The following is a 16,443-nucleotide window of genomic DNA, read 5'->3' as shown; positions in this document are numbered from 1 at the left end:
CTGCGCTGATGGTAAAGAAGGTGTGATGTAGTGAAATGTGAATAGATGCCAATGCGACAGCTGGCCAGCAATCTAGCTTGGTTGGCACGTCCTTGCCTTCAGCTCCCACATTGTTGTTGTATCTCTGGGCGGCCGGCACGCTCTTATTGGTCACCATCGACCATGGCACGTCCCAAGAAGGATCGCTGGAGGAAAGCGGACAGCCGGATTCTTAGGTCCCACTTGGAGGCCTTGGATGACCAGGAGACAAGGGATGAAGAGGTGGCAGCTGCGGTGAGAGAGCTGGAACGGGAAAAAGGGATAGTCTTTGACGAAGCATGGAAAGAGGTGCGAGTGATGTTCCTCGATTACATTTTTGCTGATAATGCAGGGCCAGCGAGTCCGGAAGTGGTTTTACGAGCGACGTCCGGATGGCGAGAAACGCAAGAAGCCAATGTTTAAGGTTGGTAAGAGGGTGACGTGGCAGATGGTGCTGGCTCGGGAGGAGAAGGAGGCTCTGGAGGCACGGATTTCTGAGATTGGGGATGGAATGGAACGTGAACGTAAGCAGTATCCTGCCATTTACCAGAAAGCACTTTCGGCGCTGTCCCGAGATGTTTTGGAGGAGGACCGTGCTCGGTACGAGCAAATTGCGGAGAAGTGGAACAAGAAGGGCAGTCCCCGGGACGTACAGCTGAAGAACATTGCCAACAAACTCGACGGGTGGATGGAAGACTTTGAGAGGCAGATATGGAAGCTCACCGGGGTGAGACTATTCGTATTCGCCGCGTTCATGGGATCTGAAAAGCCGACCGTGACATGGTGCGTCGGGCTGAAATTGGAGCATCACCGTGTACTAACAAATTACAGCTTTGATCACAACGACAAGTTTGGTGCGGAGGCTCGAACAGGCGAACCGTGCATGCGCTTTGTGGACCGTCATCCAAAGTTCAAGGAAGGTCACACCTACGACTTCTTTGTGGAGTATGCCGAGTATGCGTTTGGTGAATACGTTCCGGCTGTATTGATGTGTTCCGATGCTAAATGCTTATGGATCAGACACTAAACCGCTCGAAGCAGACGAGGCAGCCTCAGAGGAAGAGGCGGTGCCGGGCGAGCCGGAACTGGCCTTTGATGACGAGAATTATCCGCTGCTGCCAGATCCCGGGGACCCGTGCTTTGCAAAATTGGGTCAACGGCGACGGTTTATCAAGCAGTTTGTGCGGGTTACCTATGGTAGGCCCACCGTTATCCCAGGACATTATAAATCACTCACAAACGGCGTTTCAGAACGATATGTTGGCCGCTCGGCCAGGGTTCCGTGGCTTGCGCTCGCTACCAACTCCAACGACTACATCGACCCAGTATATCTCCCCGAAGACATCATCCTTCGTGATCCCGAGAAGCTACGGCAGGACGAGATTGGGGCCCTCATCCGTCATTGGCGCACGCGGCAGCAGGACGAATTTCCGGTGTTTCGCTTTAGGGCGTACCGAAACGGCGAGGGCATCGCTCAGGAACGCATCATCCTCCCTCCTCCGCCGCCAAGTCCGCCACGGCCTCAGCGGCGCCGGGAACGAGCACAGCCCAGCCCACCTGTCGCCGGCCCTTCCCGAGTCCCGAGACAGCAGCGCCAGTCCAAAACGGGTCCATCCGGGCGGCGGTTGGAATCGTCAACCTCTGGGAGTGAATCTTCCGAGCCCCGGCACGCTGTCCAAATGACTCGACTCCGAGAACAGGACCGGTCCAGCAGTTCGAGTAGCAGTGAATCACGCACCAGCAATGGGTCCGAATCGAGCAGTGATACCAGCAAGTTAAATGATGACGACGCCGACGACGATGACAATGGAGACACGACTGGGCCTGAGGACGGGGATGATCATGATGAAGATGAGGATCGTCCGTCGTCCCGTTCTCTGATTCCTGCCCGAGAAAAGGGTAAGGGTAAGGCCGAGGACGACGATGATGAGGAGGAGAATGATTCATCGCCCCGCCGTCGGATTCCTGCTAAGAAGAAGGGCAAGCACAAGGACGAGGAAGAGGATGATGGGGAGCAGGATCCTCCGGCTTCCAGTCGGCGCATCAACGCGCGGAAGAAGGGGAAGGGCAGGGCTGAGGAAGAGGAAGATGACGACGAGGATGCCCAGTCGTCCTCTGGTCGAACTTCGGCGAAGAAGCGCGGAAAAGGGAAGGCCGCCGACGCACCTCCTCCTCGTACCTACGCCACCAGGGAGAAGCCGGGTCCGGCTGGTATCGTGCGCCGCAAGGAGACTGGTAGCGCGATGACTGGCACCTCAGACGGTCAATCTAGGGCTGTAGGCCGGAGCAATCGTACGTATCTCGTCTCCAGTGTAGCTTTGCCTGGCCGTTCTGACTTCATAAAACAGGACAGGAACAGAGGTCTGTCGCGGGAACATCCAACCGCTCGAATCAACGCAGGCCCAGAACACCGGATAATTGGAGCCCGGCAGAGGTGGGAGCGACTTTCGAGGCGCGACAGGCGTTTCTGCTCGAGCTAAGCAGACATCCAACTTTCAAACAGATGGTTGCTGCAATCCCGAACTTGGTACGTCCTGATCCATCTCTCGTTTCAACTCTAATTTGCTTTCAATGCCAGCCGGAAGTTGGATCCTGGAAGTCGGCGCCGAAGTTCGAATGGGCAACGTGGTCATACCCAGAGGCTTACTGCAACAGGGCCATTCATCAAGAGAAGGTGCTGCTGAAGGTCTTTCGGGGGTGGCTCACAAGACACCGGACAAATCTCGATACCAACACCATGGGCCGGGAAGACGCACAGGCCATGGCGTTGGCGATTGGCATGCTAGCTAGAGATGTTGAGGAGCACTACGACGCGAGGGTACAGCTCAGATACGAAGCAGACCACGTGAAGACCACGAAGCTGCCGGAAACCTTTGTCGAGACGGACCTCATCCCACGGTGTGCCGACATACTCCAGCGGTGGCAGGACGTGGCCGCTATGAATGAAAACGGAAAACGAACGCGGACCGAGACAGCAATGGAGAATGCACCAGCGACCGGCTCGCAGCGCCGGAAATTGAACACCGAGAATACGGGCGCCGAGACCAGGGAGGTTAAGAAGCCGGTAAAGAGGGTGCCGAAGGGATCTCATCGTGGCAAGAAGAGGGGCTAGATGTTGATACATGTACTATTGACACCGCACGAATTGAAGTTCGCACTTCCCGCGCAATTAATGATTTCCACACATTTTGTGCCTAAACTTTGGAGGCTGGCCGGCTGCACAGGGCTTACCATCAGTGCATGATCAGGGCATCAGGGAGGCGATGACCCTGCGAGCGTCATACGAAGACAGCCATGATAAATTGTCAACAAAGACAAGCCAGTGCCCACACTGTCTGTACATTCGCACCTCGGCGCCGCACCCAACCCAACCCTCGGCGCCGCACTCATTCGAATCCCCGGCGCCGCACCCAACCCAACCCTCGGCGCCGCACTCATTCAAATCCCCGGCGCCGCACCCAACCCAACCCTCGGCGCCGCACCCAACTCAGCCTGCGGCGCCGCACTCATTCGAACCCCCGGCGCCGCACCCAACCCAACCCTCGGCGCCGCACTCATTCGAATCCCCGGCGCCGCACCCAACTCAGCCTGCGGCGCCGCACTCATTCGAATCCCCGGCGCCGCACCCAACCCAACCCTCGGCGCCGCACTCATTCGAACCCTCGGCGCCGCACTCAACTCAACCCGCGGCGCCGCACTCATTCGAACCCCCGGCGCCGCACTCATTCGAATCCCCGGCGCCGCACCCAACTCAGCCTGCGGCGCCGCACTCATTCGAATCCCCGGCGCCGCACTCAACTCAACCCGCGGCGCCGCACTCATTCGAATCCCCGGCGCCGCACTCAACTCAACCCTCGGCGCCGAGCATGCAGCAACCCTCGGCGCCGGACACTCACCAACCTTCGGCGCCGAGACGTAATAATTAGTCGGCCCTGCTTCAACATCTATACTTTGTTATCATGCCCAATGAGTTGACTGCCATAGCGTATATAGATGGCGGAATGTATTACAAAGAAATGTCATAGCTGACGCCACGTAAGCGGCGGTGCTTCGGCCCAAGTCAAAACATCCCGGCGAGCATAATACACCACGCAGACCCGTTCACTCCTGCTAAGGGGAACTTGATGGGGAAGTACGGCTCCGGAAAATGCCATTACTGTGCCGCCACTGTAACGGAACGAGGTCCCGATTGTTGGAACGTGCAGTAGAAGGTCTGTATCGCCCCGGAGGGTCAACAGGACATCGTAACCCTCCTTCGGGGAGAGGGAATCTCTGTGGAATGGAGTAGCCCGATTGGTGATAACCGATAGAGCATTGAATGGGATGTTCCAGTTGCGGAGGACAGGCGCACAGTCGCCGATCGCATGGAGCTTGTACGTTGATAAGAAGCCGCTTTGATAGAGGACGGGATTCATGATCTGTGTCATAGCGGAGATGACCAGGTGCGGTTCACGCAGCGAGCGGAGCCACTGGTGCCCTGTCGACTGAGCTGATTTGAGCGTCATCGACACCTCCGGCATCCTGCCCCCACCCTGCAGTATGTTCAGCACATCGTGGGGATCATACAATGCAGCATGCATACCGTCTGTCCCCGCTGAAACCATCCCGGCGACATGGAGATACACCCCGGATGCAGACTGTGATCAGGCTGTTGTGGTAGAAAGTTCCGGGCCTGGTTTCTCCACGACGTTCCCGGCCTAGGATTTGGGGGATTGGCCCGGAACAGATTATTTATGCCCGCCGTCTCGTTCCACATGAGGTCCTGGGTGAGACCATCAGTCTTGAGTCATTCAATGACCACAACATATTACCTCGTATTCGGTGCTCAGCACATTGGGCAGGTACCAGAGAATTATACGGCCGGCACTGTCCACTACAATCGCCGGCGCGATTTGAATTCTCATGGGAGTGCTGCAGTCTTCCACACGAACCGGCGGGCACGTCGCGTCCCAGGGAGCCACGACTTGTCAACAATGAGCAAACATGATTAACAAAAGTGAATTGGTGATTGGCCCACTCTGGTTACACCGGGCCTCTGCCAATCTTTTTCCAGCAACTCTCGCTTGATGTGACAGTGCCCGCGGGATGCGGGGATTGATAAGCGGCGGCATTGAGTTCATATCCTGCCTAGCATTGACGTGGTAGTGATAGGTGCGGCTGACATAGTCGTTGACCTCATCAAAATTGGACATGATGGTTGCTGTGAAAGGTGTCGCCGTGTACAGTCATTCTCAGTTCTGGGAGCCTCATGTAGAACTGTACAGTTCCACTAACACGATCAAACATGAACATGTGGACACCATGAGGATACCTGCAGGCAGCCATGTGTTCTCTAGCTGATGGTTATGGTTAGGGCCTAATTTTATGGCTTCAATGGGAGCAGCACATTAGCATATGCATTACATGACATTACTGCCATGATAGTGCAGTACCACTTGCACAGGGTGAAGCAGCTCTATTTTCCTTCATTTGAACGAATCAAAGACAACTGCCAAATAGGCTTCATCAGTGGGCTAGGCGTTGGCCGTGCCATCAAGAACAACAAGAAGTAAGCACCAGCCGGTCCTATTCCTATGAGATCTAACGTCGCCGGCCGGTTCCATTTCAGTCATGTGTAGTGGGACCGGCCGCAGCGTTGTGGATAAGTGGGGCTACGGCCCGGCCGGTCGTGCCAGAGCCTTGAAAAACACATTTGATTGTATCGTTTCCAAAGCTGGAATATACATTCGGCCGGATGGATTTAGTGGGGTACAACGGGTACCGGCTGAGCTGTATTGAAAGACCGGGTTTCGATCGGCCGGTTGGGAAGCTACAGGCTGAGGCACATGGCGGCCGGTTCTTTAAACTATATGGAATGTGATACCGACCGCTCCGCTGCAATTGTCTTATACAGAGTTGAATGTATCACTATCAATGTCGTCAGAGAAACCGGCCGGTGAATGTTTGATAAACAAATTCAACTCCGGCCGCTGTGTTAGCCGTGGCGAGCGTTAACAGCGGCCGACACGGGCACTGCAATGCTTTCTTTTGCAGGCCAATCTGCAAAAGATGTTGACATGTACAATTGGTCGAAGGTGTGACAAAACGATGCACAGCCGCCGGCCGCCTAGGCCACAACGCTGCGCCTCAAGGGCGGCCGCTGTGTGAATAGCGTGCTGCAAACGAAGCGTCCGGTTGATGTCATAAAGTACGCAGTGGAATAATACACCGGCGGTATCAATGTTGACGGGCGGTACGTATTCGGCCGTAATGCTAGTGAAATACAGTACGCTCTCCGGCCGCGCCGGGTTGTACACTACAATGTTTTATATTTGCGCCTGCTAGTATATGCTGGGTTTCCACAATTCACATCCGGCCGGCTCGCTTTACAACATATGATCCGACAATCGGCCGCCGCAATAGGAACCACAGGCCAGCATGCCCGCCCGCCCGGCTTCCGGCGCTCACTTCCGTTCCACCGGCCGACGTCGGGTTTCCGTTGACGACGGGGAATATGCAGCCCGGGTGTACCGTTAGGAACGTAAAAGTACACTCATTGGGCTCCTGTTGCTACAGATTCTCGTGCTGCAAGACACCAGAGAATTGCATATAGAAATAGATTCAGACTACTCGAACAGACATGATATACTACAAGCAGCCTCAGACTCCCCGCCACGCACCAGACCAGGTCCCTCATTTGCAATTCCTCCTCTCGCATCCTCAGAATCTGCTCCAAGCACTCTAAGATCTCCTGCTTAATTCTGCCCACAACAATCTGCGCGTCGAACATCGCGTGTGCAGCGATGTTCTACCAGAGCACCGGGACGGCGAGGTCGGTGCACACGGCCGAGTCGACAATGGGTGGAAGGGCAGGGCGCAGTATGTCCCTGCAGCGTAGACCTACGTGAGAGCTGTCAGCACCCCGTTTTCGGGGAGTTGTGTGGGAGCAGCCTGAGAACGACATACTGTCCACGTATTCCTCACCCTTACGCAGAACCGTGAGTTTTAAAGGTGTACTGCACATCGCCTTCAGAGCATTCCACAACACCCTTCACAAGGCGGCGCAGCCCGAGCATGCGCACACCCGTGTCGAAGACCAATGGGTAGGACAGCTACAAAAGGGCGGAGACCACGGATACGATGACGACGACGACCGCAGCGTTGAGCACGATGTCAAGATCGGAGAGCGTCCGACATAGCGCGACGAGGTGATATATGCTGGCGCATCAAACGGATTGTGAGTGGCGAAGGAGTGAGGGAAGGACGAGCGCCGAACCTGAATGTCGGTGCACTAGCACGCGCGGTACAGCCCGCGCGGGCGTTGACCGCTCCCCCTTGACCATCTCCTGTGCATCGGCCTCCATGTTGGGGGAAAGCATGCAAGCATCAGTACAGTGGGCGACGGCGTGCGCGCATGCATACGGGTGGATGAAAAGGGGAGTACTGACATTGTTGGCATGTGTGCGAACGCCGAGCGCGAGCGACTCTGCCACGCAGACAGGCCATGTCCCGTCTAAACCACGCTCGCGCACCTGCGTCTGTGACGGCAGGACTTTGAGCGATGGCGGGACGATCACACTATTTGTTCCCCAGTGTTTACGCAAATACGTACGAAGAACGTGGCACTCACCGGACAGAAAGTCTTGCGGAAACACCATCTGCTGAGCTGCGCGCGGGCGATGCTTGGGCCTGCATCGTCTACCGTATGCTTTGCCAGTCGGCGGCGAGAGAGCAGTAGAAGTGGTCGAGTCAGAGGCGCCTGTACATCTGTGTCCGAATCCGGAGCGCGCGCTCCCCCTGGCCCCTGCCGCCACCCAATGTCCACCTCTCACACTCCCACAGCTTCCTCCCACCTCGTCTGGCAATACCGCCTCGGACTATGCACGAATGGGTCACAGTCGCTCTCTCGCCGACAAGACGTGCTGGATGGCTGGCGACGACCGTCTGAGAGGACAAGGCCGACTGAGGCTGGGTCTGTGCCTGCGTCTGGCTCCAAGTCCCCGCTCATCCGCTGTTCCCTGGGCTGAGTACGCGACATCGTCAAGTTGTGTCTAGCGTTGGCATCTGTACATCCTTGCTCATCGCTAGCCGCTGCCTCTCAGTACCAGGTCACGACCATCTCCGAACAGCGACAAGCGGCAGATAAACTGGGTTCATCTCGCCATCGGCCTCATTCCTTCAATCGTGACTGGAACGTTGCGCTTTGTGAGTACACATGTTCTGCGCCGCTCTGCACTTGCTGACACGTATTCACTCTGATTCATCCAAGGCCACGAGGGCTCGGGGTGCACCTTCGAGGTCGCGAACACCATCCTCTCCTACTTCCTGCTCAACTCCTGGCCCGGCCCCGACAGACCACTGCGCGCGGATATGCATATGCCTACTACATTCACGGCCGCCCCCGCCTCTCGCACATGCTCCACCTCTGAACTTTTCCGGCATCTCATATCTGTCCCGATACCCTCTATATGAACTGGGAACTCTCACTCGTCGGACTTCCCGGCTTCTGGTACTCGGTGTACTGCCGCCAAGACCTATCCACACCAACCTCGAGCCGAGATTTCTAGCACCTGACGTGTTCTCCGTGTTCATCATCCGAGTGCAGAAGTGATATATCGTGTCACATCCGAGTAGCTGATACTTGAGAGAGGCCTTCAGGTGCGTCCCTTCGCGCTGCGGTACCGAAGAGAGGCGTGACAAGTGCTGCAGCTTAATCCCACACTCTCGCACGACTCCTTCTCAGCGATGGCCCCGAACTTCCTATCCAAATTTGTCAACAGGTCCCCGTCCAACTCCATCAGCACTCGCAGCCCTGCAGATTCGCGGTCTTCCTCACCTGCTTCTGCTCATAAGGTGCCGCCGTCGATCACCATCGACTCCGCCATCTCCAACCGCCTCGATTCCACGAACGCACGCCTGCGGCGACATACCACCATAGGGAGCTCTTCCCCCTCGTTGACCGGGAGTACCGAGTCCTTCCCGATGGTCACAGCCGTCCCGCCTTCGCCTCGGAGTGTGAAATACGGCTCTGACCTAAACGACGGTGACTCTACCCGATCGCCGCGCACGTTGTCAGACGGCCAAGATGGAGTGTCTAACGGGAACGGATCCGCAAAACGCGTGCCTCTCTCCACGAGCACCAACGGCTCTGTCACCGCGGTCGACGACAGTGGCCTGGCGACGCCCACGCCCGCGACGACGCGCACCACCTTCTCCGACGCTCAGATGTCTGAGCGCTCGCTGGCGCACTCCAGGTCCGCTGGCAACCTGCGCAAGTCGCCCTCGCGCAAGAGCCCGACGGGTCAGAACTCACGGGCACAGACACTCATAGAGGAACACTCGCCGGAGAAAGAGAAGGGGCGGGACCGCAGCCGCAGCCGCAGCCCCCGTCTCTCGTTGTCGAAGAAGGCAAGCAAGGCGAAGCTGCTCAACCCGGAGTCGCCGCGCTCTCGTAAGAACTCGACGAAGGGTGGTAAGCATGATCGGGCAGCGTCGGTGCCCTCGCTCCCGGTCACGAATATCCATACCCCTCCGCCGCTCCCACCCAGCGTCACAGTTACAGACGACGGCACGCTCACAACTTCGCCCGTCTCCTCAGAGTTCCCGAGCGGCCCACCAAACACGTCGGTTTCTGGGAGGTACAACGCAGTCCCGCCCCTCCCACCAATTTCAGTAAACCTCCTCGTGCCGGGCAACTCGGATGCAGCCAGTATGTACAGCGTGGACAGCGCCACGCGTGGGAAGAAGGTATGGTCGAGGAAGGCCAGGAGCGGGAGCGGCAACTCGCAGACGACCCCCACGTCCAGTGCCCTCTCGCTGAGTCCCAAGAGGAAGGGCACCGCGAAGGGCATCGCAGGTGCAATTGCCGCATACGGCTTGGCGATGGGCATGGGTATGACGCCCGTGCCTCCTATGGACCTCTCGCAGCTCCCGCCGACGCCAGGAACGACCTCCGCCCTCTCGTCGCGTGGCCACCGCCCACGACGCAGCTCTGATATGTCGCGTGGGGGCCGCGGTCGATGGAGGCGAGTCTCAACTATCCCGCGAGCGAGTTCAGTGACTCGGACAGGGATAGCTATCAATCCGATGAGGATGATATCTACTAGGCGGTCGAAGTGGGCTGGAGGATATGGACGACGATCTGGACCTGGACGCGGATGGTGTACCGGTGACTGGCTTCGCAGTAGCCAGCAACAAGCACTACCAAGACTTCCATGAGCTCTTCCCGTCTGCCCCGGAGGGCGACTATCTCATAGAAGGTAAGTCTGGACCCAATTGTATTGTGATCGCCGTTTGCTGAGTCCATCAACAGACTACGGGTGTGCACTGCAATGCGAAATCTTGATACAAGGCCATCTGTACGTGTCCGAGAACCAGATCTGCTTCCACGCGAACACCTTCGGCTGGATCACCGACGTGAGTGTCTCTATCCTTCTCCTTCCCTACTACCTGCGCTGACATCTCTTCCCCGCCGATAGCTATGCATCCCGATGTACGACGTGACTGCGTTCGAGAAGCGCATGGCCGCGTTTGTCATCCCGAACGCGATCCTCGTCACGACGACGCAGCAAAAGTACACCTCTATGTCCTTCCTCTCGCGCGACACAACCCACGACGTGATCCACAATGTCTGGCGTCTCCCGCGCCCCGGCGAGTCTTCCGCGCGGCCGTCTCCTCGCAGGTCGCTCGACATCACCGACAGCAAGAGCGAGGTTGGTATGGGCTCCCCGCAGCCGGGCGCGAGTTCGATGGCCGGTTTGAAGCCCAAGGTGACGACGATCTGCGAATGCAGGCGGAAGGGCGAGCACTACTCGGAGCTTGCGATGAAGAGCATCCTCCCCGGCACGCCGGAGAAGATTTACAACCTGATGATCACGGGTTCATCAAGGACTTCATGATCCATGACCGGAAGCTGCTTGGTAGGCTCCATTCGTCTTTTCTGCATACTCTGTTGATGTTGATGAGTCTCCTTCCTCCAGACCTCCAGACATCTCATTGGATACCCGTGACAGAGGGCTCGCAGCTGCTCTGCTGCCAGATGTCCTACACGAAGCCCCTTAACGGTAGCATCGGGCCCAAGTCCACCAAGTGCGAGCTTCGCGACGAGATCGTCAATCACGACTTCCGAGTCGACGACTACGTTACGATGCTAACGACGACGCGGACGCCTGACATGCCCAGCGGTGGTGTGTTCTCCGTGAACACGAAGACGTGCCTCACGTGGGCGAGTGCTGTGTCGACGAAGATCGTGGCCACCGCTCAGGTAGAGTGGACTCGATGTAGTTTCATCAAAAGTATGTCCGGTACGTGTTTGCGAGGTGGCACCAGCTACGGAGTCACCCCGGCCCAGCCTCGAGGATCCCTCGCTCAGCGACTTGGAGCGACACAAGTCGCGTGAGTGCGAGCAGAACCGGCGCGGGCTGCAGTGAGCGTACGACACGATCGAGTGCACATTCAAGTTCGGGAAGCAGAGCGCGGAGGGCGCGATTGAGCTCATCAAGGACGCGTGGGACCAGTCGTCGACGACGACGATCGTGTACTTCATGATCATGTTCCTGCCCCGCGTTGCAACGTGACATGAAGGCAGCCGGCTGGCATCAGCACGCCTCATACCACAGCAATTGTCGAGAATGCCTACCTGCCTCGGAGGCCCGTCATCGCAGCCTCCACTTGGGTCGAGAGCGCGTGGCCGTCACCGGCTCGCGTGCTCGCATGACGAGCATATCTACAGGAACAAGACACGGTTAGTACTTGGCCCTTTGACGGTCCAGGTAGATGAACTCACCACTGCTGGTTGTGTCCCAGAGGCCCTGGCTTTATACGTCGCTCGCGAGATCAATGCGCAAGTCGCCGTCGCGCTTATCACTCTCGCACCGACTGTGATGCTCGCATGTCGTCATAACACCTAGTCTAGTAGTACGTTACGAGGAATATGGTATGGACGGGCACCTCGTTCCTGCAAGTCTGTGATGACCATCCGATTCCGCTGTTTGACCATTTCATCTAGGAAGAAGTCGTAGCGATCCTCTCGCATCTCGCGCACGATCGCTTGAAACCCACCAAACCAAGCATTCGTCATCTCTGCAGCAGACGCCACTTTCCATCACGCATGAGATCGGAAAAGCGAGCAGGATTGTATGGCGGCCCGTTTGTGGAAATAATCGGATCGCACGAAATGTAATAGTACCTACGAAAAGTATAATAAATGCACGAAATGTGTATTCACGAAATATTTGGAACCACTCACGAAAAGTTTGGATGATCACGAAACTCGGAAGGGTACACGAAATGCATGCTGACGAAAGTCAGCCTGCACGAAATGCGCGCACAGCGTGACGCGAGTGTGATCGAGTGACCGTTTGTCACCGAGTGTGACACGTGAGTGCGTGGCCTTAGCCCACCTCCGGCACTCAGCTTCGAGTTGTAGTGGCCAAAATTTTCTGAATACATTCAGTACACATAAAAAACGCGTTTTGCGCGCGGAAACATCTTGGGGAAGTCGCTCTTCCGCCACGAGTTGAATAAAGACATCGCACTCGCGCGCCACCGCGCCACCGCGCCGGCGCTTGTGGCTGTGACTACGCGCGTACCACTGCGCGCGGCGGTCACACTGATTGCTGTAGTCCAAGTCAGATCCCCTAGGCATCTAGATTCTAGCTTTGTCTTACGTTCTTGGCCACTTGGCCCTCGCGCATCCATGTATTGAGTGACTAATGAAAGAAATATAGCCGGTGCATGTCATGAAGTTGCGAATCTCAAACATGATCTTTGTGTCTTCTACCTGCTATGTTCGGTCAACAGACTCTCCGTGTATCGCGCTTCTAAAGCATGTGGACCGCTCATAACCTTAGCCTTGCTCTCATTGGCCATCTTCTGGAAACACAGTCCAATTGGTATGTAATATGCATGTACACAAAACCTGTATGTATATAGTATACTATATTATATTGTATATATGCTGTATATACACAGTTTATATAGTATGATCTCCAGCTACAATAGTCATTTCATTTCCCTACTTAATCCTCAAACCATTACAAAAACCAGAGTACATGCTAGTGTTCAAGATGATGGAGAATGTTTGTACAGCCTTAATATGGGTATCTATACTGTACTATATACTGTCTAGTATAATCCTAATACTAGTGAATGATGATTTACTTGCCAGTTTCGGCTAGAGTGACATGAGATGTCACAAAGGTTTATATGTGGCTTCACTTCTCTTGTGAATGTTCAATCACATAGTAGCATCACTTAGTAACATGATGCTCCAGTAGCTGTCTAGATTCAATCACACCAATAACACTCAGGCCTAATCCTTGCCTATGAGTAAGCTTAGACATGTCAGTCTCATACTTTTGTACATCTGCTGTTCTGCATGCTTACACCCACACCAGTTTGATTCCAAGATACTCAACCTACCAGCTGATGCATTGCCATGAGAATCACTCATGTATCATGCATATTTCATGACTTTTTTTTTCCAGAAAGACGAATGTCATCAAATCTAGTACCTCTGTAGTCAATTAAGAAAGTTTATGTTATATGAACAACTCTATGCCATGTACTCCATGACATATTGAGGATCCCCTTTGCACAAAGTCCAGATATTTATGACCCAAATCTCACTGTCTGATCCATAGAATCAGTGTCTAACTCTGAAAAAGCATCTATGACATCAAGAACCTAAGTCTAATGACTGTTAAAAAGCAACATCGGACACTGTCCTGTTGACCTTAGGCAAATTTGAATTGTAGGTCAATTGTGATAGCATTCGCAATGGTCATAGGTGTTTTTATGAGCATAGAAAACAGCCTAATAAATTAACAGAAGCCTACATGAGTCCTCAACTTATCAGACTGGAGGTCATTGTAGTTCACACAATAGGATTCCACTCCCTAGTATGCTGTAAGCACATGTTTGAAGACAAAAAGGAATACAATGCTATCCATGCTCTCCACAATGTCACCAAATCATTGCAATAATGAGTCCCTGTACTCAATAGTAGGCTAATTTCTACCAATATTGAAGCTCCTTCATTACTATACTTGAAACCATATATACTGTATATATATACAAGATACACAGACCCTGTATGTATATGTATAAAGTATAGGGTAGAAATCGTATATATACAGTATGTATATTATTTTGTTGGAGCCTTAGAGAGAAGATCTCACACACGGTATACTACACACCTAGTATGCCACACACCGAGTATGCTGAACCATACATCTCCGGTAGTACACAAGACATGGGGTGACTGCATGGCCAATTTCTTGCCAACCTGGTGACCTGAGTAGTAAGAGTGACACCATCTAGTGATGGTGCTGAGGATGCCATCCCACTTGTCAAGGACATGCAGGTCATGGTGCGCAAGACCCTCCTTGGCTAGTAAGGCCCAGGTCACCTAGTCATTCAAACACCTCATTAGGTGCTGAGCTGTTGTCATGTAGCAGTGAGATAGCAGCTTACCTGGAACACCTGATCATTAGATACAAACACAACGATGAAGTCTTCAAACTCCATCATCAAGCCGACATGAAATGAGCACATCCGAGTGTAAGTATTGGATGAGGTAGTATCCACATTCAATATAGCATCTACTGGTGCACCATTGTCTCGCCCTTCCCAATGTACGAGGTCTCCTTTAAGACCTCCCAGTACTGTTGGTGATAGGTCTGAATTGATGTATGAGTAAGATACTGCAACTACAAGAGATTGTCAGTGAGAGCGGTACATGATCATAATTAAAAATAACAACGACATACCTGGAACCAGCAGTGACCGAAGTTAAGCACTATGCTATGGCTTGTGTAGTGTACTTCTGCTAGAACAAGATCCTCGAGCTTGAAGCCTGCTGGCGGAGCATTAGCGGCGAGGAAGGGTGGCCAGAGCGGAGTCTGATGACTAGTATTGCCGCGTTTTGCTTTTGACGTCGCACTGAGCTTGCTGACGAGACCACGGGCCCATGGGGAGCCAGGATCCTTTGGCTCATCCTTGGTAGCATCGCAGTATAGCGCCATGAGCTGCCAGTTTTCCACCTTCTTCGCAGCATAGAAGGACTGCAGTTGAAGTCCGCTGCAGTAACATTCCTGTATTTTGGGCATTATTGAAAGGCTTGAAGCCCACACGGACATGTGTAAATAATTATTGAATACAACTACAAGCAAGTACTTACCTTGTACCAACGATAAAACACGTTCAAGACAAAGAGCAAGGACGCGACGACGCAAGCAGACCGACGCGACGACGCGTTCAACATCGAACACGGTCACATGAGGGCTCGGGCACGTCGCCGTAGCCACAAGCGCTGGCGCGGTGGCGCGGTGGCGCGCGAGTGCGATGTCTTTATTCAACTCGTGGCGGAAGAGCGACTTCCCCAAGATGTTTCCGTGCGCAAAACACGTTTTTTATGTGTACTGAATGTATTCAGAAAATTTTGGCCACTACAACTCGAAGCTGAGTGCCAGAGGTGGGCTAAGGCCACGCACTCACGTGTCACACTCGGTGACAAATGGTCACTCGATCACACTTGTGTCACACTGTGCGCGCATTTCGTGCAGGCTGACTTTCGTCAGCATGCATTTCGTGTACCCTTCCGAGTTTCGTGATCATCCAAACTTTTCGTGAGTGGTTCCAAATATTTTGTGAATACACATTTCGTGCGATCCGATTATTTCCACAAACGGGCCGCCATAGGATTGCAGAAAAAGCCACACAATGCATCCGAACCCTTGTGATTGGAGTTCATGTGGAAGACGTCCACGGGAAGGGCACAATTGTCAAAGTGGTGATCGCTGATGGTATCGATGTGCTTTTTAAGCTTGCAAGCATTGTCGAAGAAGATGAAATCAGGAAGAGATTGCTTCGAAGGGCAGACCTTGATGAACAAGGAGTGTTGTGGCTAGCCTGAGGCAAGGCTACAAAAGAATACTACAGAAGCACAAAGAGCACTGTAGTAAAGGAGGACTTACAACAGATCTCTTAAGAGCTGAGAGGGAAGACTCAGAGGCGTTAAGACGAGAGGAGAGACCGTTTTCATTCTAGGGCGTATCCAGCCCGGTATATATACACATGAGAGAGCCATCACATGATCGTACAGTAAGCGTAACAGCGTAGAGTCATAACGGAGCGATATGGTGCAATGAGCGAATACACAAGGATGAGGCGATATTGCACCATGAATGGAATGTCATGGAAAGGACTGGAACAGCGATGTGCTCAATGATGCAATACGATGCAATCAAGGAATGTGCTGGAACATGATGGAAAGCGGTGGAATGTTCCATCAGGGTCTAGATCTAATCATGTGCTACAGGTCTGGAACAAATCCAAAAAGAATGTACGTAATATGTAGCATAGTAGAACATAAGTCTATAACAGGTAAGGATAAGTCCTATCCCGTGTGATAACACCCAAAACAGTTGAAGTTCAACACTCCCA

At 53.9% G+C, this 16,443-nt stretch overlaps 6 protein-coding genes across 6 annotated transcripts; 2 read left to right on the top strand and 4 right to left on the bottom strand.

The window, feature by feature from the left end:
- Positions 1-649: 649 nt before the first annotated feature.
- Positions 650-3,204, top strand: C8Q71DRAFT_739716 (uncharacterized protein; the record flags this gene model as incomplete). Its single annotated transcript, XM_047922726.1, has 6 exons — positions 650-801; positions 850-983; positions 1,039-1,215; positions 1,270-2,310; positions 2,367-2,545; positions 2,597-3,204. Coding segments are annotated over 6 exons (2,217 nt in total), but the record flags the coding sequence as incomplete, so codon positions are not given.
- Positions 3,205-3,456: 252 nt separating this feature from the next.
- C8Q71DRAFT_700832 (uncharacterized protein) lies at positions 3,457-3,900 on the bottom strand (the record flags this gene model as incomplete). The annotated part of the gene is made up of 1 exon (XM_047920145.1): positions 3,457-3,900. A coding segment is annotated over one exon (444 nt), but the record flags the coding sequence as incomplete, so codon positions are not given.
- Positions 3,901-4,467: 567 nt separating this feature from the next.
- Positions 4,468-5,210, bottom strand: C8Q71DRAFT_721021 (uncharacterized protein; the record flags this gene model as incomplete). The annotated part of the gene is made up of 4 exons (XM_047921398.1): positions 4,468-4,539; positions 4,601-4,780; positions 4,830-4,981; positions 5,036-5,210. The coding sequence occupies 4 exons, from the start codon at positions 5,208-5,210 to the stop codon at positions 4,468-4,470; spliced, it is 579 nt and encodes a 192-aa protein (XP_047783279.1).
- Positions 5,211-8,515: 3,305 nt separating this feature from the next.
- On the top strand, positions 8,516-11,573 carry C8Q71DRAFT_885522 (uncharacterized protein; the record flags this gene model as incomplete). Its single annotated transcript, XM_047928547.1, has 7 exons — positions 8,516-10,012; positions 10,104-10,256; positions 10,349-10,413; positions 10,476-10,875; positions 10,977-11,300; positions 11,326-11,391; positions 11,428-11,573. Exons 1-7 carry the CDS (start codon positions 8,743-8,745, stop codon positions 11,571-11,573), a joined length of 2,424 nt encoding a protein of 807 aa, XP_047783278.1. The 5' UTR covers positions 8,516-8,742.
- A 3,048-nt stretch (positions 11,574-14,621) lies between these two features.
- Positions 14,622-15,026, bottom strand: C8Q71DRAFT_688974 (uncharacterized protein; the record flags this gene model as incomplete). Its single annotated transcript, XM_047919838.1, has 2 exons — positions 14,622-14,708; positions 14,769-15,026. Coding segments are annotated over 2 exons (345 nt in total), but the record flags the coding sequence as incomplete, so codon positions are not given.
- A 647-nt stretch (positions 15,027-15,673) lies between these two features.
- On the bottom strand, positions 15,674-15,856 carry C8Q71DRAFT_700908 (uncharacterized protein; the record flags this gene model as incomplete). The annotated part of the gene is made up of 1 exon (XM_047920154.1): positions 15,674-15,856. A coding segment is annotated over one exon (183 nt), but the record flags the coding sequence as incomplete, so codon positions are not given.
- Between the last annotated feature and the right edge of the window lie 587 nt (positions 15,857-16,443).

Source organism: Rhodofomes roseus (assembly GCF_022264815.1).
Source record: "Rhodofomes roseus strain CIRM-BRFM 1785 chromosome Unknown C8Q71scaffold_3, whole genome shotgun sequence".
Classification (NCBI taxonomy): domain Eukaryota; kingdom Fungi; phylum Basidiomycota; class Agaricomycetes; order Polyporales; family Fomitopsidaceae; genus Rhodofomes; species Rhodofomes roseus.
Note: the sequence above shows the minus strand (reverse complement) of the source record. Positions and strands in the feature narration are given on the sequence as shown.